The sequence below is a fragment of the Capsicum annuum genome, chromosome 5, assembly GCF_002878395.1.
Source record: "Capsicum annuum cultivar UCD-10X-F1 chromosome 5, UCD10Xv1.1, whole genome shotgun sequence".
NCBI lineage: Eukaryota > Viridiplantae > Streptophyta > Magnoliopsida > Solanales > Solanaceae > Capsicum > Capsicum annuum.
The window spans coordinates 189,043,146-189,063,086 of record NC_061115.1 but is presented as its reverse complement, the minus strand read 5'-3'; the positions used below and the strand labels follow the sequence as shown (position 1 = coordinate 189,063,086).

The 19,941-nt window shown below is 39.0% G+C and overlaps 1 protein-coding gene and 1 non-coding gene across 2 annotated transcripts; one reads left to right on the top strand and one right to left on the bottom strand.

Moving 5' to 3' along the window:
• Positions 1 to 610: 610 nt before the first annotated feature.
• Positions 611 to 4,796, bottom strand: LOC107871036 (peptide methionine sulfoxide reductase B5). The gene is made up of 3 exons (XM_016717828.2): positions 4,420 to 4,796; positions 1,553 to 1,709; positions 611 to 899 (listed from the first exon to the last, which is right to left on the bottom strand). The coding sequence occupies exons 1-3, from the start codon at positions 4,665 to 4,667 to the stop codon at positions 747 to 749; spliced, it is 558 nt and encodes a 185-aa protein (XP_016573314.1). The 5' UTR covers positions 4,668 to 4,796; the 3' UTR covers positions 611 to 746.
• A 14,642-nt stretch (positions 4,797 to 19,438) lies between these two features.
• Positions 19,439 to 19,544, top strand: LOC124899099. Its single transcript, XR_007056236.1, has one exon. It is a non-coding gene; the product is annotated as a small nucleolar RNA R71 (small nucleolar RNA).
• The last annotated feature ends 397 nt before the right edge of the window (positions 19,545 to 19,941 follow it).

Genomic DNA, 19,941 nt, shown 5'->3' with positions numbered 1-19,941 from the left:
TATATATCGAAGTTTTTGACTACATTTCTACAAGTATATTGACTTTAATTTGATATTCTGAAACTTCGATGCTTCCTTTTTAATTGATATTATTTTAAAAAAAGGGCACAGTACAATGTCAAGCGACATACACACTTCTTACCGACATTTCTCAAGAACGACGTGCAACACACGTGTTGTGATACTAGTATGGACTAAATGGGACAGACAGGGCAGGGCAAAACTTGATGCCCCACCCCCCGCGTGCGTGCACACACACACTCGAAGACCCATTGTCATTCCTACGCATCAGAGAATATCCAGGTATCAACTTTCCAGATTGGGGCTTTCTGAAACTGCCTTTGAAGATCGATAACTTACCTATACTTGGGAAGCTTCAGTTTCAAAAACACTTTTGTCTACAATGGAAAGTTGGAGTTGCATCTGTGGAGGATCTAATACTCAAGGACCACCTTTAGTTAGAAGAAAGGCATTGGACTTGACATACAAGCAGCGTTCCGTGCCTAAAATGCTGCCATCAGCAGTTATATTAAAGACGTGAAATATTTATATCAAACTTTGTCTAGATTATCCCATATATTGAAGCTGAATAAGAAAAGGCTAAGAATTATTTCCAAGAAAGCGCAAGGCTTAAAAGTAAACTTTTATTTCCAAAACACAACACTGCCATCAACAGTTAACATAGCATCTAACTATGCGTGAGAAATATAAAGCTGTGATAAATATCACATCCCAAGTGCGATGGATTAGGAATTTGCCGGTGTAAACTTGAGGGAAATACTATTGACGCAATGGCGCTCATTTGTTGGGTTCGGGAACCCCTCACCCTTGAAAACATGACCGAGATGGCCACCACAAGCTGCACAAGTAATCTCAATCCTCCTGCCATCAGGGTCAGGCTGAATAGCACAATTATATCACATCAGACAGTGTCACAATGTCAGATCTAGAAAATTTCTGAGGACCCAGGTAAAACATAGAAATGTTGAAGAAGCAATCTCATTACCAAATACATTCAAGAAAAATCAACGGAATGCCTCCCTATGTGTCAAATGCCTTTTGAAAAAATTCAAGAACAAGTGTAAATACTTAAGGTTCAAAATAGAAAAGAATAATGGGAAAAAAAATCATATTGTCATCTCTTTGTAATTTTTTAAGGAGGTTGGTGCTTTCATTCTCAAATTCAAAATATATCTCTGTTAAAATAGCTGCAGGAATTACAAACATTATCTTCACTCCTTACTCCAGCATCATCCGGAAACACATGGAAGAAAGAGAAACACTGGAACGTAGCAAACGGAAGTTAAAAGAAGGTGCCAACATAAGGAAGCAGATGTCCCATAATCTCAAGGCTACACTATACTTTTGGTCCAAAAGGCAGGGCCATTCATATTAATGGAACCTCATATAAAAACTCTACATTCTATCCCAGAAGTCAAGGGGATGTGATCTCCGCAAAAATAGCTCTCCTAATAATGAGTATTATGATCTAAAGATTTTAAAGTTGACAAAACCGTATTGATCTGGCGATGAGGAAGAGAAGGAAGCTCACAGTGCGATTAATAGCTCCAGGAAGACCCTCAAAGAAAGCTGGCCAACCACAGCCTGAGTTGAATTTTGTTGTGGAATTGTAGAGGGGAGTGCCACATCCTGCACATTGGTAGACTCCTTCACCAGAAAACTTGTCATATTCTCCAGTACCTGGGTACCTGTGAAGATATCCTTTATGGTAAATTCTTCATCTATCAATTAATAAGCATCATGGTCATTCAACTATGTTATCTTTCCTTGTTGAATATTTGAGTTTCTAAAGTAGAAGAACTAAAAATATATTGAACCACAAGGTTGATGTTGAACTTTTTATAAACGAACATGGTGAGCATACATGGGAGAACAAATTCAAGCTACTTTCCTTGAAGAAGCTCTAATCTTGTATCATACCCAGATTTTGAAAATTAGCTATATGTTGAGCTGCTTTGATCTGAATCTTAATTCAAGATTTTATGAAGTTTTGATGATTGGCAAACAATGTACAAAGTGACAATCAATGTACAAGAACCACGTCCTTAGCAAATTTCCAAAAGGTGGTGAAGCTGGAAACACTTCAGAGCAATTGCTGAGAGAACCAGGTCCTTCAAACAAGAACCAGAAGACTGTCTCACCCACGTAGGAGAAGCTATTCCACGCACAAAAGAAAACCTTGAAAACAGGTGGTATACAATTGGTTTGTGCACTAATCAAGATCTTTATACTGGCACTCTTTTTCTATTATTTGTTTTGTCGTATCCTTAATAGCAGGTTGGTTACACTTACAACCGAAATGAAAAGAGTTAACCAAATTCTACATGGAACTGGAGTTCAAGACATGAAAACACTACCATAATTGAACACAAAGAATTAGCTTGGAATAAAGAGAAGTTGTCCGACTCTAAACAAAGTCAAACACGAATTGGTTTCTTGGGAAGTCTTGAACCAAGTCTTGGTTGGATTTAGAGAATACAAATGTATATTCTACTCCTATTTAAAGCATTGCATTGATGCTTTATGAGGTAACGACATACGAGAGAGACTACACATATACAGAGATTTGTTCAGACCACAACGAGAAGAACTTGTTCCTATCAAGTGTTATAGTTAGATTCTTGTCAGTGGCGGAGCCACAGCCAACGAAGGGTGGTCAGATGAACACCCTTCGTCGGAAAATTTTTTCGAGTATATAGGTTAAATATAAATATTTATGGTTATATACATGTTGTTGCACACCCTTGACAAGCTAGAGAAGCATGTTGTTGCACACCCTTGACAAGCTAGAGAAGCATAGTCCAGTGGTCAAGAGTGTGCATTTCCGTATCAACAACCCAGTTTGAACCTTGGCAGGTACAACAGTGCTTTATTTTCTTTGTTTTTTAAACAGTTCTTTGCCCAAGGAAAAATATGAACACCCTTAACCAAAAGTCTGGCTCCGCCACTAATTCTTGTGGTTCCTAACTGTACACTTATTACTTTCATAGTGACTTGTATCATGCCTTGGTTTTGAATTGTAAAGGGACTTCATAGACAACGTAGTCTTTGAGTTGGAGAAGGTACTAAAATTTGAGAAGGTTCTATTGGAGTCACTTCCTTAGGTGTACAAAGAGTTGTAACCTTGAAATTGCTCAAGTTAAAGTGGAGAGTTTGGGGAAATCCTACTGGAGATAGGTGGTGGTATTTTTCTCTCTTGAGCAAGGAATTTTCCACGTAAAAATCCTCGTGTTGATTTATTATTCGCAATTTGCTTCTTGCATAGTGGCTGGGAAGCCTGGCTCTTTCGGTTTATAGGTGGCAGCAAAACAATAATATAACATGCATAAATTTTTTATTTTGATAACCTAATATAACATGCATACTTAAATGTTACAAATCATACTTAAATATAACAAACTTAGGTAACCAGCCTTCTATAACTAGGATTTATTATGTCCTTGTGCATAGTTTGTTGCTAAATGCTGAAGTATAGACATTGGCAATCTCCAGAGTATGTAACAGTGTTCACTTCAAGGGTATAAATATGTTAAGCATCACCAGATTTTCTTAAACCTCACGCCAAAGCAGTGAACAAATTCTCCTCAATGCTTGTTCGGAGGGAGTTAAGACCAGTCTGGTAAGCAACATTGAAGTGCAGCATGCACCCCCCCCCCCCCCCCCCCCCGCGCCTCTACCCACACACACTTTAAGGAAAGAGATAGGGACGCAACAATCTCCAGCGAAAGAAAACATTGTATGAAGAATCTTCTGTAATTGATTATGTTACTCCTATTATACACAAGATCCATCTAGTGCTCTTCGGATAAAGATGATCCTCACGACGAGTTTTGATTCCAAAGAAATTTGATTTTTATAATCAAGATTAAAAAACAATTACTTATGGCAAGTGTCATTAAAATGCTGACATTTCCAAGATTTCTTTTCATTTGATCAGAGGAGATTGGGTGAATTCAGGAAGTAACTTTATAAACTTGCATCCTATCCTTCAATAAACTTGGTCAAGTTACAAACTTCCTCACCGACTTTACACAAATATTAGAACCAAGTTTCAAATAGTTCAGGGGAAGTTATAGGAAATACTGAGTGGAGTTAAAAACTCCAGAAGTTCATCAAGGTCTCTAGCAATTTCAAAAAAAAATAAAAAATTCAGCATGCAAATTAGGGAGGTAAATACTTACACGCATTGGGTGTATACATCAAACTAATGTTCTTTAGCATGGTTAAATAATTAAATTAAGTAAAATATATATTAATTAATTATGATTAAGTAACATAAACTCTAAATTCAAATACATGACATGCATGTATTAGCTTATTGTACATAGCAAGCACCTGTAAGTTCTAATAATAAGAATCAGTAAGACCACAAAAACTTGCTAAGAAAAAAGAGCATACTCGGTTCCTTTCTGTCTTAGAATACGGAACTGCTCAGGGGAGAGAATTGCACGCCACTCCTCCTCTGACTTGTGAACGGAGCCTGGTGTAGCCATCGCAATAATCCCACCTCTGAACCTTCTCTTACTTGAACAAACAAAACCTAAATGCCTGAATTGGCCACAATTCCTTTTGGCATGGAATCTCAACAATGAGGTGGAGCTGAAAATCAGAGTAAACGGTGAGATTTTGAGAATCTGAGAACCCATCAAGATTCAAGATAAGGTAGATATATACTCTATTATTTGTTTATAGTGGGCCGCAAAGACCAATTCAAAGTCGCACTCCTCCTACCCATCGAGTTACTCTTCTCTAACTACCACCGCTTATAAGAGTTCGCTCTTTCAATTGACTTATTTTTAAATGTATAAAAATTTTAAGCGTGTAAAATTTTTAAGCATATTTTTAGTTTTGAAGTTGTATGATAAAGAGTTTAAAAATAGAGAAGTATAAATATATTTTCAAACTTTGATAAATAATATATATATGGGTATAAATATCTTTGTCGTTAATGACTGAGTATATATATATATATATGTTTTTCAGAGTGCCATGTATCACAATCTTAACCATTACCAATTTTTATTTATTTTATCGCAAATATACCCGATATCCAATCCATTATTTGACCCGATTTCATAGATATTCAAGAGTTGGATCCATTGCTCAACACAACAAACAGACGCATCCGTTGGGACTGATATTTGCTATTTTTGCAATTTTAATTCGATGATGGAGTCCCGTCCTCCCTCTGTTGTACTTGGCAAATTTGACAAAAGATGTATCGTCTCCCAGGCATGGACAGGGAACCCTTCAGTCCTAGATGCTCTTGTTTTTGTACTTCTAAAGTTACCGAACGTCAAATTTGTAATTGTGACATTGGCCGAAGATGGATACATGATTCTCGAAAGAGTTGAAGCTGGTATGCTTGCATATTTTTGGTACTTTTAATGTATGTCAAGTGTCTTTTAAGCAAATAACTTGTTGTAAAAGACAAATAAGAGGCGCGTCTGTTTGCTGTATTGAGCAACAGACCCGATTCTTGAATATTTCATGAAATTGGGTCAAATAATGGATCGGGTAGTGGGTTATTTGGGCTAAGATAAATTAAAATTGATAAATGATTAAGATTGTGACATGTGACACTCCGTCAGTGAGAAGGGTATATATGTACCCAATCATTGACAACAGGGGTATATTTGTACCCAAAATATGATGGAGGGCATATGTGTATTTATCAAAGTTCGGAACTGTATTTGTACATTTTCCATTAAAAAAAGTCACTTTAAATTACTTTACTTTGACTTAAAAAGTGTAAAAAAGTCAAAAGGTAAAAATTAGTTGCTATCAGTTTTTGACTTTTAGCTTCTACCTTATAAGTCACTTAATAAAATCCCTCCAAGCACCCCCTTAAATTATTTCACTTTTTGAAAAACTAAAATTTTGACTTTTGGGTGTCTTTTGTGAGAACTATATTGTTACATTCTGGGTTTTGGCCCTTAGTATTTTTCCTGAAATTTTGTTCTCCGGTCCCAATATGACTCATAGGTACGAGCCGTATGTTGGAGTACGAGTGGTATGGTCCTATCGTATACTGGCCACTGTTGGTCGATGAGATTGGATGAGTTATTGGAATGGATACGACTTAGGGGATATGAGTCGTATGGTTGGATATGAGTCGTATCTTGCACTCGTATGGGAGACAGTGTTCAATCCTCTTGGTATCCTATTCTGCCAGGGATACAAATAGGAGGTACGAATTGTATGCTGTGGATACACTTGGTTGGATGAGTCGTATACTGGACAGTGTTAGGTGTAAGGGTAGAGGTTAGTACGAGTGGCGGGTACCACTCGTATAGGAAGGGTACGACTCGTAAGGGTCAGCCGTATCCCTATGACGGAGTTTTGTGCAATTTAAGTAAGGGTATTCTGGACATTTCTCTACTTACCCTAATAGGACCCCACAACTTCTAATCTATTTGGGAGAGTATTTACCCTATTATTTTACTATTTAACACTTAGAAACTATTCCTAAACACTTCAGAATTCTCTCAAGAATTTTTTAGGCAAGAAAGCTAGGGTTTCATCTTGAGAACTAATTTGGGGCTTGCTTTGGTGATATCTTTCCATCAATTCTTCAGTAGAAGGCATGTTCTCTTCCCTCATTATTAGTTCAAATTAAAGGCATGGTTTTCATTATTGGTTTTTATGATTTCATCATTGTATGCTTTTGGTTTTCAAATATGATTTGGGGTTTTTTGTTATAAATGGTTGGTTATGGTTTTCCATGATTTTAATTATGCTTTTCTATGCATTAATGATGGTTTTGGATGATTGGATTACATGGAATAGTTATCGGAAATTGGAATTGGTTTTGGATATATACCATGCCCCTAATGTGATTGAGAAAATGAATATAAAAATATGTTCATTGCATTGATCACTTTTAAAAGGAATTCTTGCTAGTTTTAAACTTGGTAAAGGATTTATGCATGGTTTAAATAGTTTGGAAAGGAAAATGTCTAAATGGTTATACTTGTGGGGTACAAATTCTCCCAAGAGGTTTAATATGGTAAATAGAAGGGCACTCGAAAGTCCCCTTAAACATACATATGGTTGGATATGGATAGTACTTGCAAGTATGGTTGGTATGATGATACCACCATTAAGTGGCCTTGGTTAATAAATGATAAATGGATTGCTTGGAAACAGTTTTAATTGGGCATTAAAGGGGGAGGTGTAGCTAAGCTGTAAAAGGTGGAGGTCCTGGGGGGACCAAAACTGGAAACTCATATTTTTCGGTATGAGATTGGTCTTGGTGGACCGTTTGCATGATGTCACACCTCATATTGAGGAATATACTAGTTATCCCATGGGATACTTCCCTGGTCGTACGACTACACGTATTGAGGCCCTTTCAACAAGGGGAGCTGAACCCATATTGCCCATGGGTGGTTTAGGACGGCAAAGCTACAAAGCCTAGGTAAAGGTTTTAAATGCATGCTAAACTCGGTTCCCTTTCCTGATACTTATATATGTATGTGTGGTTGTATTCATTATGGATGGTTTCACTTGATTTATAAATGACATTATTTTATCCTTATCTTTAGTTCATGCTAAAGATCGCTTGCTAACTTGTCTACTGGCGACTGTATACCCATGCTATGCTGGAGGGCCATTCTAATCCTCCTATCAAGCATTCAAATTTCAGAATCAGCATTTGGACTGAAGTGGTGAGCTTCCATTATTTCAGAAGGCTCCATTTTATGTTGTGGACATCTTTGGATATTTTTGTTTTATTTTGGATATTGGTTTTGGCCATGGTTGGGGGCATGTCCCAACCAGATATTTTTACTTTTCTAGTTAGAGGCTTTGTGGTACTTCTGGGGGTTGGTATGGGCGGGATTGGTATTGGTGTCAGTCTTGGCATTGGAATTAGCTGAGAGGCTAGCATCATCAGACATAATATCTCACTATTCTATTGTACTATATTTTGGGATTGATTATCATTATATTTTTTGGTATTTTCTTTGGTTACTACCTGGTTTATGGCTTTTGGTTTGACTTGGAATGGTTGGATGGTTGATTTGGTACGGTTGGACTCGGTTGGGTCGGTAACGGTTGTGAACCTATCCCAGAGTCTTCATGAGAGAATTTACACTATCTTGTTATATTCTAGAAATTCAGCCCATCAAAGGCTAGATAGGTGGTTGGGTTGGGTAACAGGGGGCATTCCCCGGTCTTAGTTAGACTTGGGATGCCCATTACGTCTAGGCCCTAGGTCGGGTCGTGATATGTTAGTATCATAGCTTTAGGTTCATGGTCAATTGGGAAGTCCACAAAGCCATACCGAGTAGAGTCTCTTTTAGGGGTGTGTAGCTTGCCACACTCATAAGGGAGAGGCTATAAGATATTTAGGAATGTTTCACTTTCTTGGTATTCTATTTTCAATCTTGGAGTCTGAAGTCCAAAAATCTTCTCTAATCCTCATTTGTTCGTCTTTTAGATCATGCCTCGTAGATCTAAAAAAGAAGAAAATTCTTCTATTCCATCTGAGGATGATGCTAAAGGGATACGTCCTACGATAGGGGTACATCTTCGATCTCAGGGTCCTATTCTTGATGGTACTGGAGTTCCTCTTAATCCTACCAGTTCTCTTTAGGTCCCTCAGGTTAATGTGATGAATGTAAAATTTTGTTAATATATCCATGTTTTCTCAATTCTCGCTGCTCAGGCTGTGTAGGACATATTTGGTGGTTCATCTGCTGAGGCGACAAGGGTTGGCCAATTCATGAAAATGGGTCCTCCTACTTTTACTGGAGTGAAGGTGGAGGAGGATCCACAGGGCTTCTTAGATGAAATAAAAAAGATATTTTGGGTGATGCAGGCTACCAATGTGGTTGGGGTAAACTTTACAACTTATCATCTCAAAGACGTTACCTATCAGTGGTATGATGAGTGGGATAGAGATAGGGTTGATGTGGAAGAATTAGAATTATGGGAGGCCTTTTCTAATGCCTTCTTGGATTGTTTCTTTCCTCCAGATCTGAGGGAAGCTAAGATGGAGGATTTTGTGAATCTTAAGCAGAAGAGAATGACTATTAAGGAATATGCCATGAAGTTCTATCAGATATCAAGGTATGCTTGATACACCTAAATTACAACTCTCATTAGAAAGTGCAAGCGGTCGCTGTCAAATATAAAACCCAACTGGGTTAGGTGTCGAATCCCACAGGGAATACTATGATCACTAAGTATTGCGATTATTATTAGACTGTTGATCGAAGGTTCCAAGGTAAGGGGAGTTTCATTTTAGGTGCACAATAATACTATCAGTGTAACGATAAGATGATATGTGTAATAATATTTGATCACAGAGAATGACAAGTTAGGGTTATGTCCACCTTGTAGCTTCTACTTCTCTATTAACTATGAGTAATATGGATTTTATATATGCATGCACTTATAGAGGGACGTATTCTAATTCTAAATCCAAGTGTTTTTCAACCATCAAAGATTTATTCACCTTAGTTCTCTCGAATCCAAAGTGTACACCCAATTGTACGAACTCTCCAAGAAGTTAATCCTGCTAGGGCATTAACGTGTAAAATAGATGTTGGAAACTCTATTTTCTTGTCATACTCTCTTTTCCAAACAGTAACTTTTCTATCAAACAAGTTATTGCTATAATGGCGCATTCCCTATGTTTGCAACCATGAGAATTCAATCAAAATGAAGAGAGTAATGATATAAGTGGATTAACACATCATAAATTCAAAAACCCATAGCAATAGAGAGTATACTACAAGGTTTCCATAACCCTAACAAATAAACTTAGCTACTCATGAATAAAACAGAAATCAAACTAGAAAATTCATCACACCAAAACTTAGAATGATCTTGGTGATAAAGATGACTAGCGAAAATAAGAGAGAAACGCGTTTCTCTCTCTCTGTCCTCAAGCTAAGCCGTTTTCTCCTCCTTTTAAATGATACAGAATGTCAAAAAATAATAAACTAAAAATTCAGCAATCATGCTTTTAATAACATCCTTCCCTAATAAATTGCTACTGCATCCTTAACTATTTAAAAATATTGAGTTTGCCCGGAAAAAGTTCCCATGCGTCACATTTAGTCCAAGAGCTGCTTTCCTTTTTATGTGAAGTTTTCCTTTGCTGTCCACAGGTCCCAAAAGTGCTGTAATCTTCCTCATTAGTACCTGAAAAACATGTTAATCACATAGGTCAGCTCACTTAACTAAAAATAGACCAAAAGTGCAAGAATTATGTATTTTATCCTCAAAACTTAGCTAAAACATGGGTAAGTTATGGTGCTTAGACGTATAAATACGCCCAACATCACCACCCCACACTTAATGCTTTGTTTGTCCTTGAACAAAATAGTACATCCATGCGAATACCTAACTAAAATTCACAAGAGCAACACAAAATTTTCAACAAGACATACACTGCAATTATTAACAAGGAGTAGATTTCTTGATCATTACTAGAAACAACTCACCCTCCAACATAGACTCATTAAGTTGGTTAATTCGTATACACAAGTTAAGCCAAAAAAATCATATAAAAGTACCCAACAATCATCAACCATGCGCGCTCACATAAAATGTTACCCATAATCACTCATAGTTTTGCATTTTTCAGAAATATGGGTATAAGAAGTTGCTTGCTCTCACTCTCACAAAGAATTCTTAGATTACAACTGATGACCATATGCTTGCCCTTAGTGTAATGCTCCACTAATATCAGAATGCTAAGGTTAGGATCAAATAGGTCTTTACGGGTTGTAAAGTAGGCTAAAGGGACGGGTAGGACTATTTTGGCCAGAAATGGTGGCTATGCTCCCTAAGCGCTTTAATACACTACATTATGCCATTTACACTAACTTTTAACAACCACTCTACCCTTCTTCATCCATTTTGTTACTCAATTAAAACACTATGATGGGAATATACAACTCTTTTATTTATTTATTTATTTTTATTTTTATTAAGCATCCCTATGATAGCCACCCTCGATCACAATATTTTCATGTACTAATAACTAAACTTTGGGGCATCACTTTTACCATTTTCCTCTTATTTTGCCACACTTTTTACTCAACTTGATTCTACAATTTAAAGCGCTTAGGAGCTTTTGGATCAAATTATGGCCTTTTCAAAAAAATGGATTAGGCTACATATGGGGTTGGCAAAGAAAATAGCTAAAGGCTCAATGGGTGTTCACTAGGACAATGTACAAAGGTAGGTAAAAAGAAGATAAAAAATCAGGGCTGCCAAAGAAATGCCTAAATCATCTCCTAAACTCATAATCTTTATTTCGCTTCACACACACACTAGGCAAGTTCTAGCATCAGCCGCAACAAAGAATATACAATAACCTTACACACACATGGCACATGGTCAACTTAATTGGGAGCATTATAGATTCTTGACCCAACAGATAAATGAATTAAACCACAAACAATTATCACAGAGTGAGTCACAACTTAGAGCCTAAATGTTTCAATAGTAGTGATTTAGCACAAACTCCTATTATAATGCCATGCCGTCTATAAGAACAATTTCATGCAAAATCTGACTAATTAAAACTAACTAACTACGACTAAATCAAAACGACTATAGAATAAATGCGGGCAAGCAGTACGCAGTACAACACCCCACACTAAGAAGGAACACACTACCCCAGTGTAAATAAATAAGCAAAAACCTGGTTAGTCAGACTCCTCCTCTACATCCGGGGTCATACCCCCTGCATCAGAATCATCATCAGAGTCTTCATCATCAGAGTTGTCCTCCACATCAGAGTCTAACAGCTGGTGATTATCGTCTGTCAGCACATCATCATCTAGAGGTTCTTCAAAATTTACCCCCACTCCACACATGGCCCGAGCATGCTCATTAAGCGGGTAGTCATAGTCCAACTGCCGAAGCTCTACATCAGTCGGCACACGACCCCCATTCATCATAGTGAACCTAGTCATGCCATATAGATGGCAAAAAAAACTCTCATCTCGAGCATGTCTCTCAGCAGTGGTAAGGTTGATGCCTTGACCAGTTTCTGGATCTTTGATTTTCGTGAGATCTACCCTCTTCGAGTTATGTGGCAACTTATGGTCTGCTGGCTCCTCCTCAATGTGCTCTTTCATTAAAATTGCAGTCAACAAATTGCCAAAACTAAAATGGGACTTTTTATGCACCCTTGCTTTTCACATCGACGTTCGTATAACTGCACCAATGTTGATGGAAACATTCGTCATTAAAGCATATACCAAGCAGACTCGATCACGCGTGACCTTAGTGTATTGTGTCCCAGGAATCAAGCAGGAATTGACTATTCCTAACCATATACGAGCTTCTCTATTCAAACAAGCATATAGGTAAGTATTGTGACGACCATTATCTTTATGACAAGTCCACCGGGTCATAGACCTTGATCCACACAACGTATGTCTGATGGCTCTGTAGGGAGGTCTGTTGTAGATCTCCTTGAGTGGTGATTGATCCATACTTGGAGTACCCAGGAAAGAGTTGAAGAACTCAGCGTTCAATTGCAAGACTTGCCCCTGAATCTTTACTTCATTTCCCGTAGTCCTTGGGGACCAGTTGGCATAAAACTCTCCAGTCAAATCAAGATTACATTCGCCCATGTCTCAGAAGATAAAGTCAAGATTTAGTGCCATAATTTTTGCCAAAATGCGAGGGCAGTGCTTTGCTAAACTTTCCTTCTGCATCAACTCCACATGTACATATTTCTTCACTTTATTGTTTCTATACCATTCCTTCCCTTCCTCCTCCAAAACCCATTTGATCCCAAAAGTGCATCGAGGTACTTGAAGAGAGGAGGAATCAGCCTGGTCCTTTCTTGACCTTTTTTGACCTTTTTGTGAGGTAGATGCTTTCTCCTTTCCCTGTCGTCCTTTCGGAGCCATGTTACCTGAGATCATAATATGGTCATGTTAGTCTTATTTCGTAAAATTCACTATAATCAAAAAAGAAAATAGTGATGGCACCACCCCACACTTAAATTGTTTGCACAAACTAATTGAGTGAGTGATGTCGATTACTCAGACTTCATCGACATACATTTAGAAGGTATGTGCCAACAACATTATTAGCGCAGTCACACTTTCAACCCTTCACTTTACATAACACTTTCTCAGTTTGATATAGAGAAGCAACATACAATGGTCTTGTAATCTTGACTATCATTTCCAACTTTATTTCATTGGAACAATGCAATCTTTGAACAAGACTACCACATAGAAATCTTATCAGGCTATAGCATAGAAACAATTACACAATCTTATGCTTTTGGTTAACCATGATCATTACATCGATGAACGAGTCACTCGCATAGTCAAGCTTATAACTCCCAAAATTATGTATTAAACTTCAATATTTCAACTCCATAATAAAAAAAATTATGACAGTGAATACCAATCAATACATGCCGGAGTAAAATCAAGATTACCTACGAGAATCCTTTCACTCAATGAGATGTATTATTCAAAAAATCATAACAAACTAATCATACTCTTATCACCAAGCACTACTACAAAATCTAGTTAACCATTATAAGCATAGCACTGAAACAACTACGGAACATGAAAGAACAACTTACTTGGTGATTAATTCGTGATGAATCGGGAAGGTGAGCCTGCAGGATTAGATGAGAAAAGAGAAAACCTTGGAGAGGGCAAGGGTGCTTGGGCGGAGCTTAGGTTTAAGAAAAATTGAGTGGTGTTTAAGGGTAGAGGATATATTTGAAAGATGAGACATGGGTCGGGTTGGTCCATTGACAAACGGGTTATTAGGCAACATTTACGGTGATAGGCGGCGCCTATAGCATCGCCTAAGCATAAGTAGGTGGCGCCTAACCTATCGCCTATGTTGGCATAGGCGGCGCCTAGCCTATTGCCTATGTTGGCATAGGCGGCGCCTAGCCAATTGCCTATGTTGGCATAGGCGGCGCCTAGCCTATTGCCTATGTTGGCATAGGCGGCGCCTAGCCTATCGCCTATGTGAGGCAGTGAGCATAGGCAATGGCATAGGCAACGCCTAGCCTATCGCCTATGTTGGCATAGGCGGCGCCTAGCCTATCGCCTATGTGAGGCAGTGAGCATAGGCGATGGCATAGGTGGAGCCTAGCCTATCACCCATGTTGGCATAGGTGGCGCCTAGCCTATCACCCATGTTGGCATAGGTGGTGCCTAACCTATCTCCCATGTTGGAATAGGCGGCGCCTAGCTTATTGCCTATGTGAGGCAGTGAGCATAGGCGATGGCATAGGCGGCGCCTAGCCTATCGCCCATATTGGCCTAGGCGGCGCCTAGCCTATTGCCTATGTGAGATCATTCCTAGACTTACCACCATTGACATGGCTCACTTTCAAATCAAAATTTGGGTCTAATCTCCTCCTTTGTACTTCATGCACCTACACTTAATCAATAACAACAAAAATGATTAGAAGGATGGGTTGCTTCCCACCAAGCGCCTTAGGTTTGGTGGTGCCTCGACTCTTCTTTTTGAATTTTTATTTATCAAAAACAAACTCCTAGTAAAACAAAAATGATTAAAATGATGGGTTGCCTCCCATGTAGCGCTTGATTTATTGTCGCGGCATGACATAGTTATCTCGATTACTCAGACTTCATCAAGATATATGGTGGCTATACATTTTATTGAGTCGGTTGGACCGATATATAACTTCAGTCTTCGGCCATTCACCTTAAAGACACTACCATCATTGTTTTCTAACTCCACTACTCCAGATGAGTAAACTTGGCTGATTCTGAATGGACCAGACCATTTAGACTTCAACTTACCTGGAAACAGCTTCAGTCTGGAGTTGAAAAGGAGTACCAAATCGCCTTTCTGAAAGTTTCGTTGGATAATCCTCCGATCATGGTACTTTTTTATCCTTTCCTTGTAAAGATCTGCTCTTTCATATGCATTTAGATGGAATTCATCCATCTCGTTCAACTGCCCCAATCTCATATTAATAGCATCATTCCAGTTCAGGTTCAGCTGCTTTAGTGCCCACATTGCTTTATGTTCTAGCTCAATTAGCAAGTGACAAGCCTTTCCATAAACTAGTTGGTATGGTGACATGCCAATTGGTGTCTTAAACGCAGACCTATATTCCCATAAGGCACCGTCTAGCTTCCTGGACCAATCTTTCCTGCTGGCATTCAAAGTCTTAGCAAGGATTAACTTGATTTCCCGGTTTGAAACCTCTACCTGCCCGCTAGTTTGTGGGTGGTACGTTGTAGCTACCTTATGTTTCTTAACCCTATACTTTGCCAATACGGGTCTGAATAGCTTGTTGTAGAAATATGATACTCTATCGCTTATGATGGTATGGGGTACCCCAAAACGAGAGAAGATACTTCTCTTTAAGAACGCCACAATACTCTTACCTTCATTATCAGCTAGCGCAACTGCTTTGACCCATTTGGATACATAATCCATAGCAACTAAGATATATTTAATCCCAAATAAGCTCACAAATGGGCCCATAAAGTCAATACCCCAGACATCGAATAACTCTACTTCAAGCATTTTGGACATAGGCATCTCATGGTGCTTTGAGATAGAACCTTGCCGCTGACACTGATCACATCTTCTTACAAAATTGTAGGCATCCTTGAATAATGAAGGCCAATAGTAGCCACTTTACAGTACTTTGTTGGCCGTCCGTTCACCTGCATGGTGACCTCCAACTTAGGAAGCATGGCTTGCTTCTAGTATGCTAGGCACCTCTACATCTGGGATGCACCACCTAATAATACCATTAGCACATCGTCAAAACAGATAAGGCTCATCCCAGAAGTAATGTTTCACATCATGCATGAGCTTTTTCTTTTGATGAAAGGAGAGATTCTCAGGAATCACTTCGCTTACCACGTAGTTAGCAAAATCTGCATACCACGGTAAGTTTTCCACCATAGTTGCTAGAATCTCTTTGTCGGGGAATGCATCATCAATATCAAGGTCGGTCTGCACTGTGCGCTCACTCTCAAGTCTAGATAGATGATCAGCTACTTGGTTTTCACAACCTTTTCTATCCTTTACTTCAAAATCGAATTCTTGAAGTAGTAGCACCCACCTAATTAGCCTTGGCTTGGCATCCTTCTTTGCCATTATATATCTTAGAGCCACATGATCTGTATGAACCACTACCTTGGTTCCCAACAAGTAAGCACGAAACTTTTTGAAAGCATAAACAACCGCAAAAAGCTCTTGTTCAGTAACGGTATAATTCTTCTGTGCTCCATTCAAGGCCTTGCTCGCATAGTAGATTGGATGAAATAGCTTTTCTCTTTTTTGACCAAGTACAGCACCCAAGGCTACACCACTTACATCACACATAATTTCAAAAGGTAGAGACCAATCGGGTACTACGATAATAAGGGCTTCAACTAGATTTCCTTTGAGGTATTCAAATGCCTTCAAGCAATCTTCACCAAAGTAAAACTTTGCCTCCTTCTCCAAAATTTTGCATAATGGGTTTGCAATCTTGGAGAAGTCTTTAATAAACCTCCGATAAAAACCAGCATGATCGAGAAAACTACGAACCCCCTTCACAGAAATTAGAGGTGGTAGTTTCTCGATAACTTCAATCTTGGCTTAATCAACTTCAATTCCATTTTCAGAGACTTTATGCTTGAGAACAATGCCCTCCTTAACCATAAAATGGCACTTCTCCCAATTTAGCACCAGATTGAATTCCACACATCGCTGCAAAGCCATACTTAGATTTGCCAAGCATGACTCAAATGACTCACCTACAACTGAAAAGTCATCCATAAATACCTCCTAGGTGTCTTCAACCATATCAGAGAAAATGGAAATCATACACCACTGAAAAGTGGCAGGTGCATTACATAACCCAAATGGCATTCGTTTGAATGCAAAAGTACCATATGGGCATGTAAAAGTGGTCTTCTCGTGATCTTCAGGAGCAATACAAATCTGATTATATCCGGAATAACCATCCAAGAAACAGAACCATCCTTTCCCTGCCAATCGATCAAGCATTTGATCCATGAATGGCATTGGGAAGTGGTCCTTTAACATCCACGAGTTTAGCTTCCGATAATCCATACACACCCTCCACCCTGTGACAGGCCTGAGTGGAATTAGCTCATTCTTCTCGTTTGCTACTACTGTCATGCCCCCTTTTTTGGGCACACATTGTACAAGACTCACCCATTTACTGTTTTAGATTGGATACACCACCCCTGCATCTAACCACTTTATGATTTCTTTCTTTACCACCTCTTACATAGGTGGATTCATACGATGCTGATGCTCAATAGTGGGTACGCAATCTTCCCCTAGCTGAATCTTGTGCATACATATGCCAGGAGGGATACCAATTATATCAACAATAGTCCAACCAATAGCTCTCTTGTACCTCTTCAGAATAGAGAAGAGAGCCTCTACTTGTTGTTCACCTAAATCAGCAGCAATAATAACTGGCAGTGTATGTCCACTACCCAAGAACACATATCTTAGATGAATGGGTAGCTCTTTCACTTCTAGCACTGGTGGCTCTTTAATGGATGGCTTTTCCGGTGGTGAAGGTTGATTCTTAAGGTCAAGGTCCAGCTTCTTGGGGGCATAAGAATATGACCCCATTCCTATCAAAGCACAGATAGTTTCTTCGTACTCTTTAACATCCTCACGATCAAAGTTCAAAAGCACAGCAGCCAATGGCTCAACAGTAAGCTACTTCTCTAAAGATAGTTCTTTCTCATCCTCATAATAAACATCAACTATAGAGAACACATTCATATCCTTGGGCTGCTTCATTGATTTGCATACATCAAAATGTACCACTTCGTCATTCATCCAAAATAAAAGCTCATTTGCTCACAAATCAATAAGTACACTTTCTGTTGTGAGGAAAGGTCGACCCAAGATTATGGGCACCTCAAAATCCACCTCGCAATCCAAAAGAACAAAGTCTGTAGGAAAAATGAAGGTAAAAACCTTTACTAATACATCATATAAGATACCAATAGGTCGTTTTACCGACCTATCTGCCATTACAAGCCGCATGTTGGTTGGTGTACGATCCCCCAACCCCAACTATCTATAAATGGCTAGTGGCATCAAATTAATGCTAGCCCCCAAATCACATAAAGCCTTGGCAAAATCTAAAGATCCAACCCTGCAAGGAATAGTGAAAGCACCCAGATTTGCCTTCTTCTGTACCAAAGACCTCGTGGCAATTGCACTACAATGATGAAAATTATCTGCTAGTTCATAGCTCGCTGCCCTTTTCTTTGTCAAAAGGTCCTTCATGAATTTGGCATACCCTGGCATTTGCTCCAGTGCCTCCACCAAAGGCACATTTATAGTCAGCTATTTTAGCATGGTCATGAATTTGCTGAACCTGGTGTCATCAGCCTTCTTCTTTAGTCTCTGAGGAAAAGGTGGTGGTGGATTTGGAAGAGTTTTCTCCACCACTTCCTTTTTATTGTGCTTCCCATTATCAATCTTTTTAGACTGTTGACATCTAGGTGTAGTATCATGAACGTTCTCATTCTGATTTTCAACTTCTACAGAATCATCACAATCTGCTTCAATAACATTCTCTTCTATATTGTCAACCACATGCTTGCCCTTGGATGGATTTTCCAGCACCTTACCACTCCTGGTGGTAATAGCCAAACATGATCCATCTTTTCTTAGATTTTGCACATTGTCACTAGGTAAAGTGCCAGCTTTTCTTTAATTGAATACCGCCGATAGTTGACTTATTTGTTGTTCTAGCTGTTTTATTAAAGTGGAATGCGAGTCAACCAATTGATTCATTGAGGAAAAATCATTTTTTACCTCAGATACTCCCGTGTTGGTTGCCTCCACTCCTTTCAAAAGCTTGGCCATTATGTCCTCCATGGACATCTTCCCAGAGCTTGGTGCAACAGCTTCACGATTTCCAGGAGGGACATACAAATCGCTCCTGTCATTCTTATTCTTCCAATTCCCTTGGTCTCGGTCCTTGTATCTAGATTTTTCATAATAGTTCCTACCTTGGTTTCCTTGGACATTGCCTTGGAAACCCTCCTGATTATTTAAGTAATTTGCTTCCTCCTCAGAATCAGAGTCATCTCTTCCCTGTGATACAATAGCTTTGACCTTTTCTGTCTTCCCTGATTATAAATGCTTGGTAAGAAGGTCCATCTGCGTTTTCATGTGAGCCATATCCTGGTCATATTTCTCTTCTCTTTGCCTCTGTTCTTTTGTCATGCCAGTAGATACAGTAGAGCTTGCTAGCTTAGAATCCCTGGTATGCCAAGCTTTACTCTACTTTGTCATACGATCCAGCATATCACATGCCTCAATAAAAGTAAGGTCCATAAATGACCCACTCGAAGTATTATCAACCACTGGCTTAGTTAACGAGTTCAAAGCCCTATATAATATTTCCATCGAGTAGACATTGGTCATTTGATGATTTGGGCATCGCATAAGCTTCTTCTTGAACCTCTCCCATGTCTCGTGGAGAGCTTCAGTTGGATGCTGTCTAAAATTGCTTATCTCATCTCTTAATTGTGCTCTCTTGGATGACGGAAAGAATCTTTCTAGGAAAGCTTCTTTCAGTTGCCTCCAATTAGTAATAGAGTTAGGAGTTAGCTTGTTTAACCATAGAGTTGCCTCTCCAGATAGAGACAATGTAAATAAGAGTAGCCGGATCGCATTCTGTCCAACCCCTAGATTGTCAAACGATTTACATATTGAGATAAAATTAATCAGATGCATATTCGGATCGTCGCCTGCAAGTCCACTGAATAACCCTTTGAGTTGCAATAGCTGGATCATGGTGCTAGTGATATTGAACTTGGCTCCGGGTGCCAAGGGCGGAGGAATAATAGCCCCTGTGGAACCATCCCTATCCAAGTCATCATCATCATCATCAAAAGCAACTTGCATAGCTCGATGTTCGGGTCT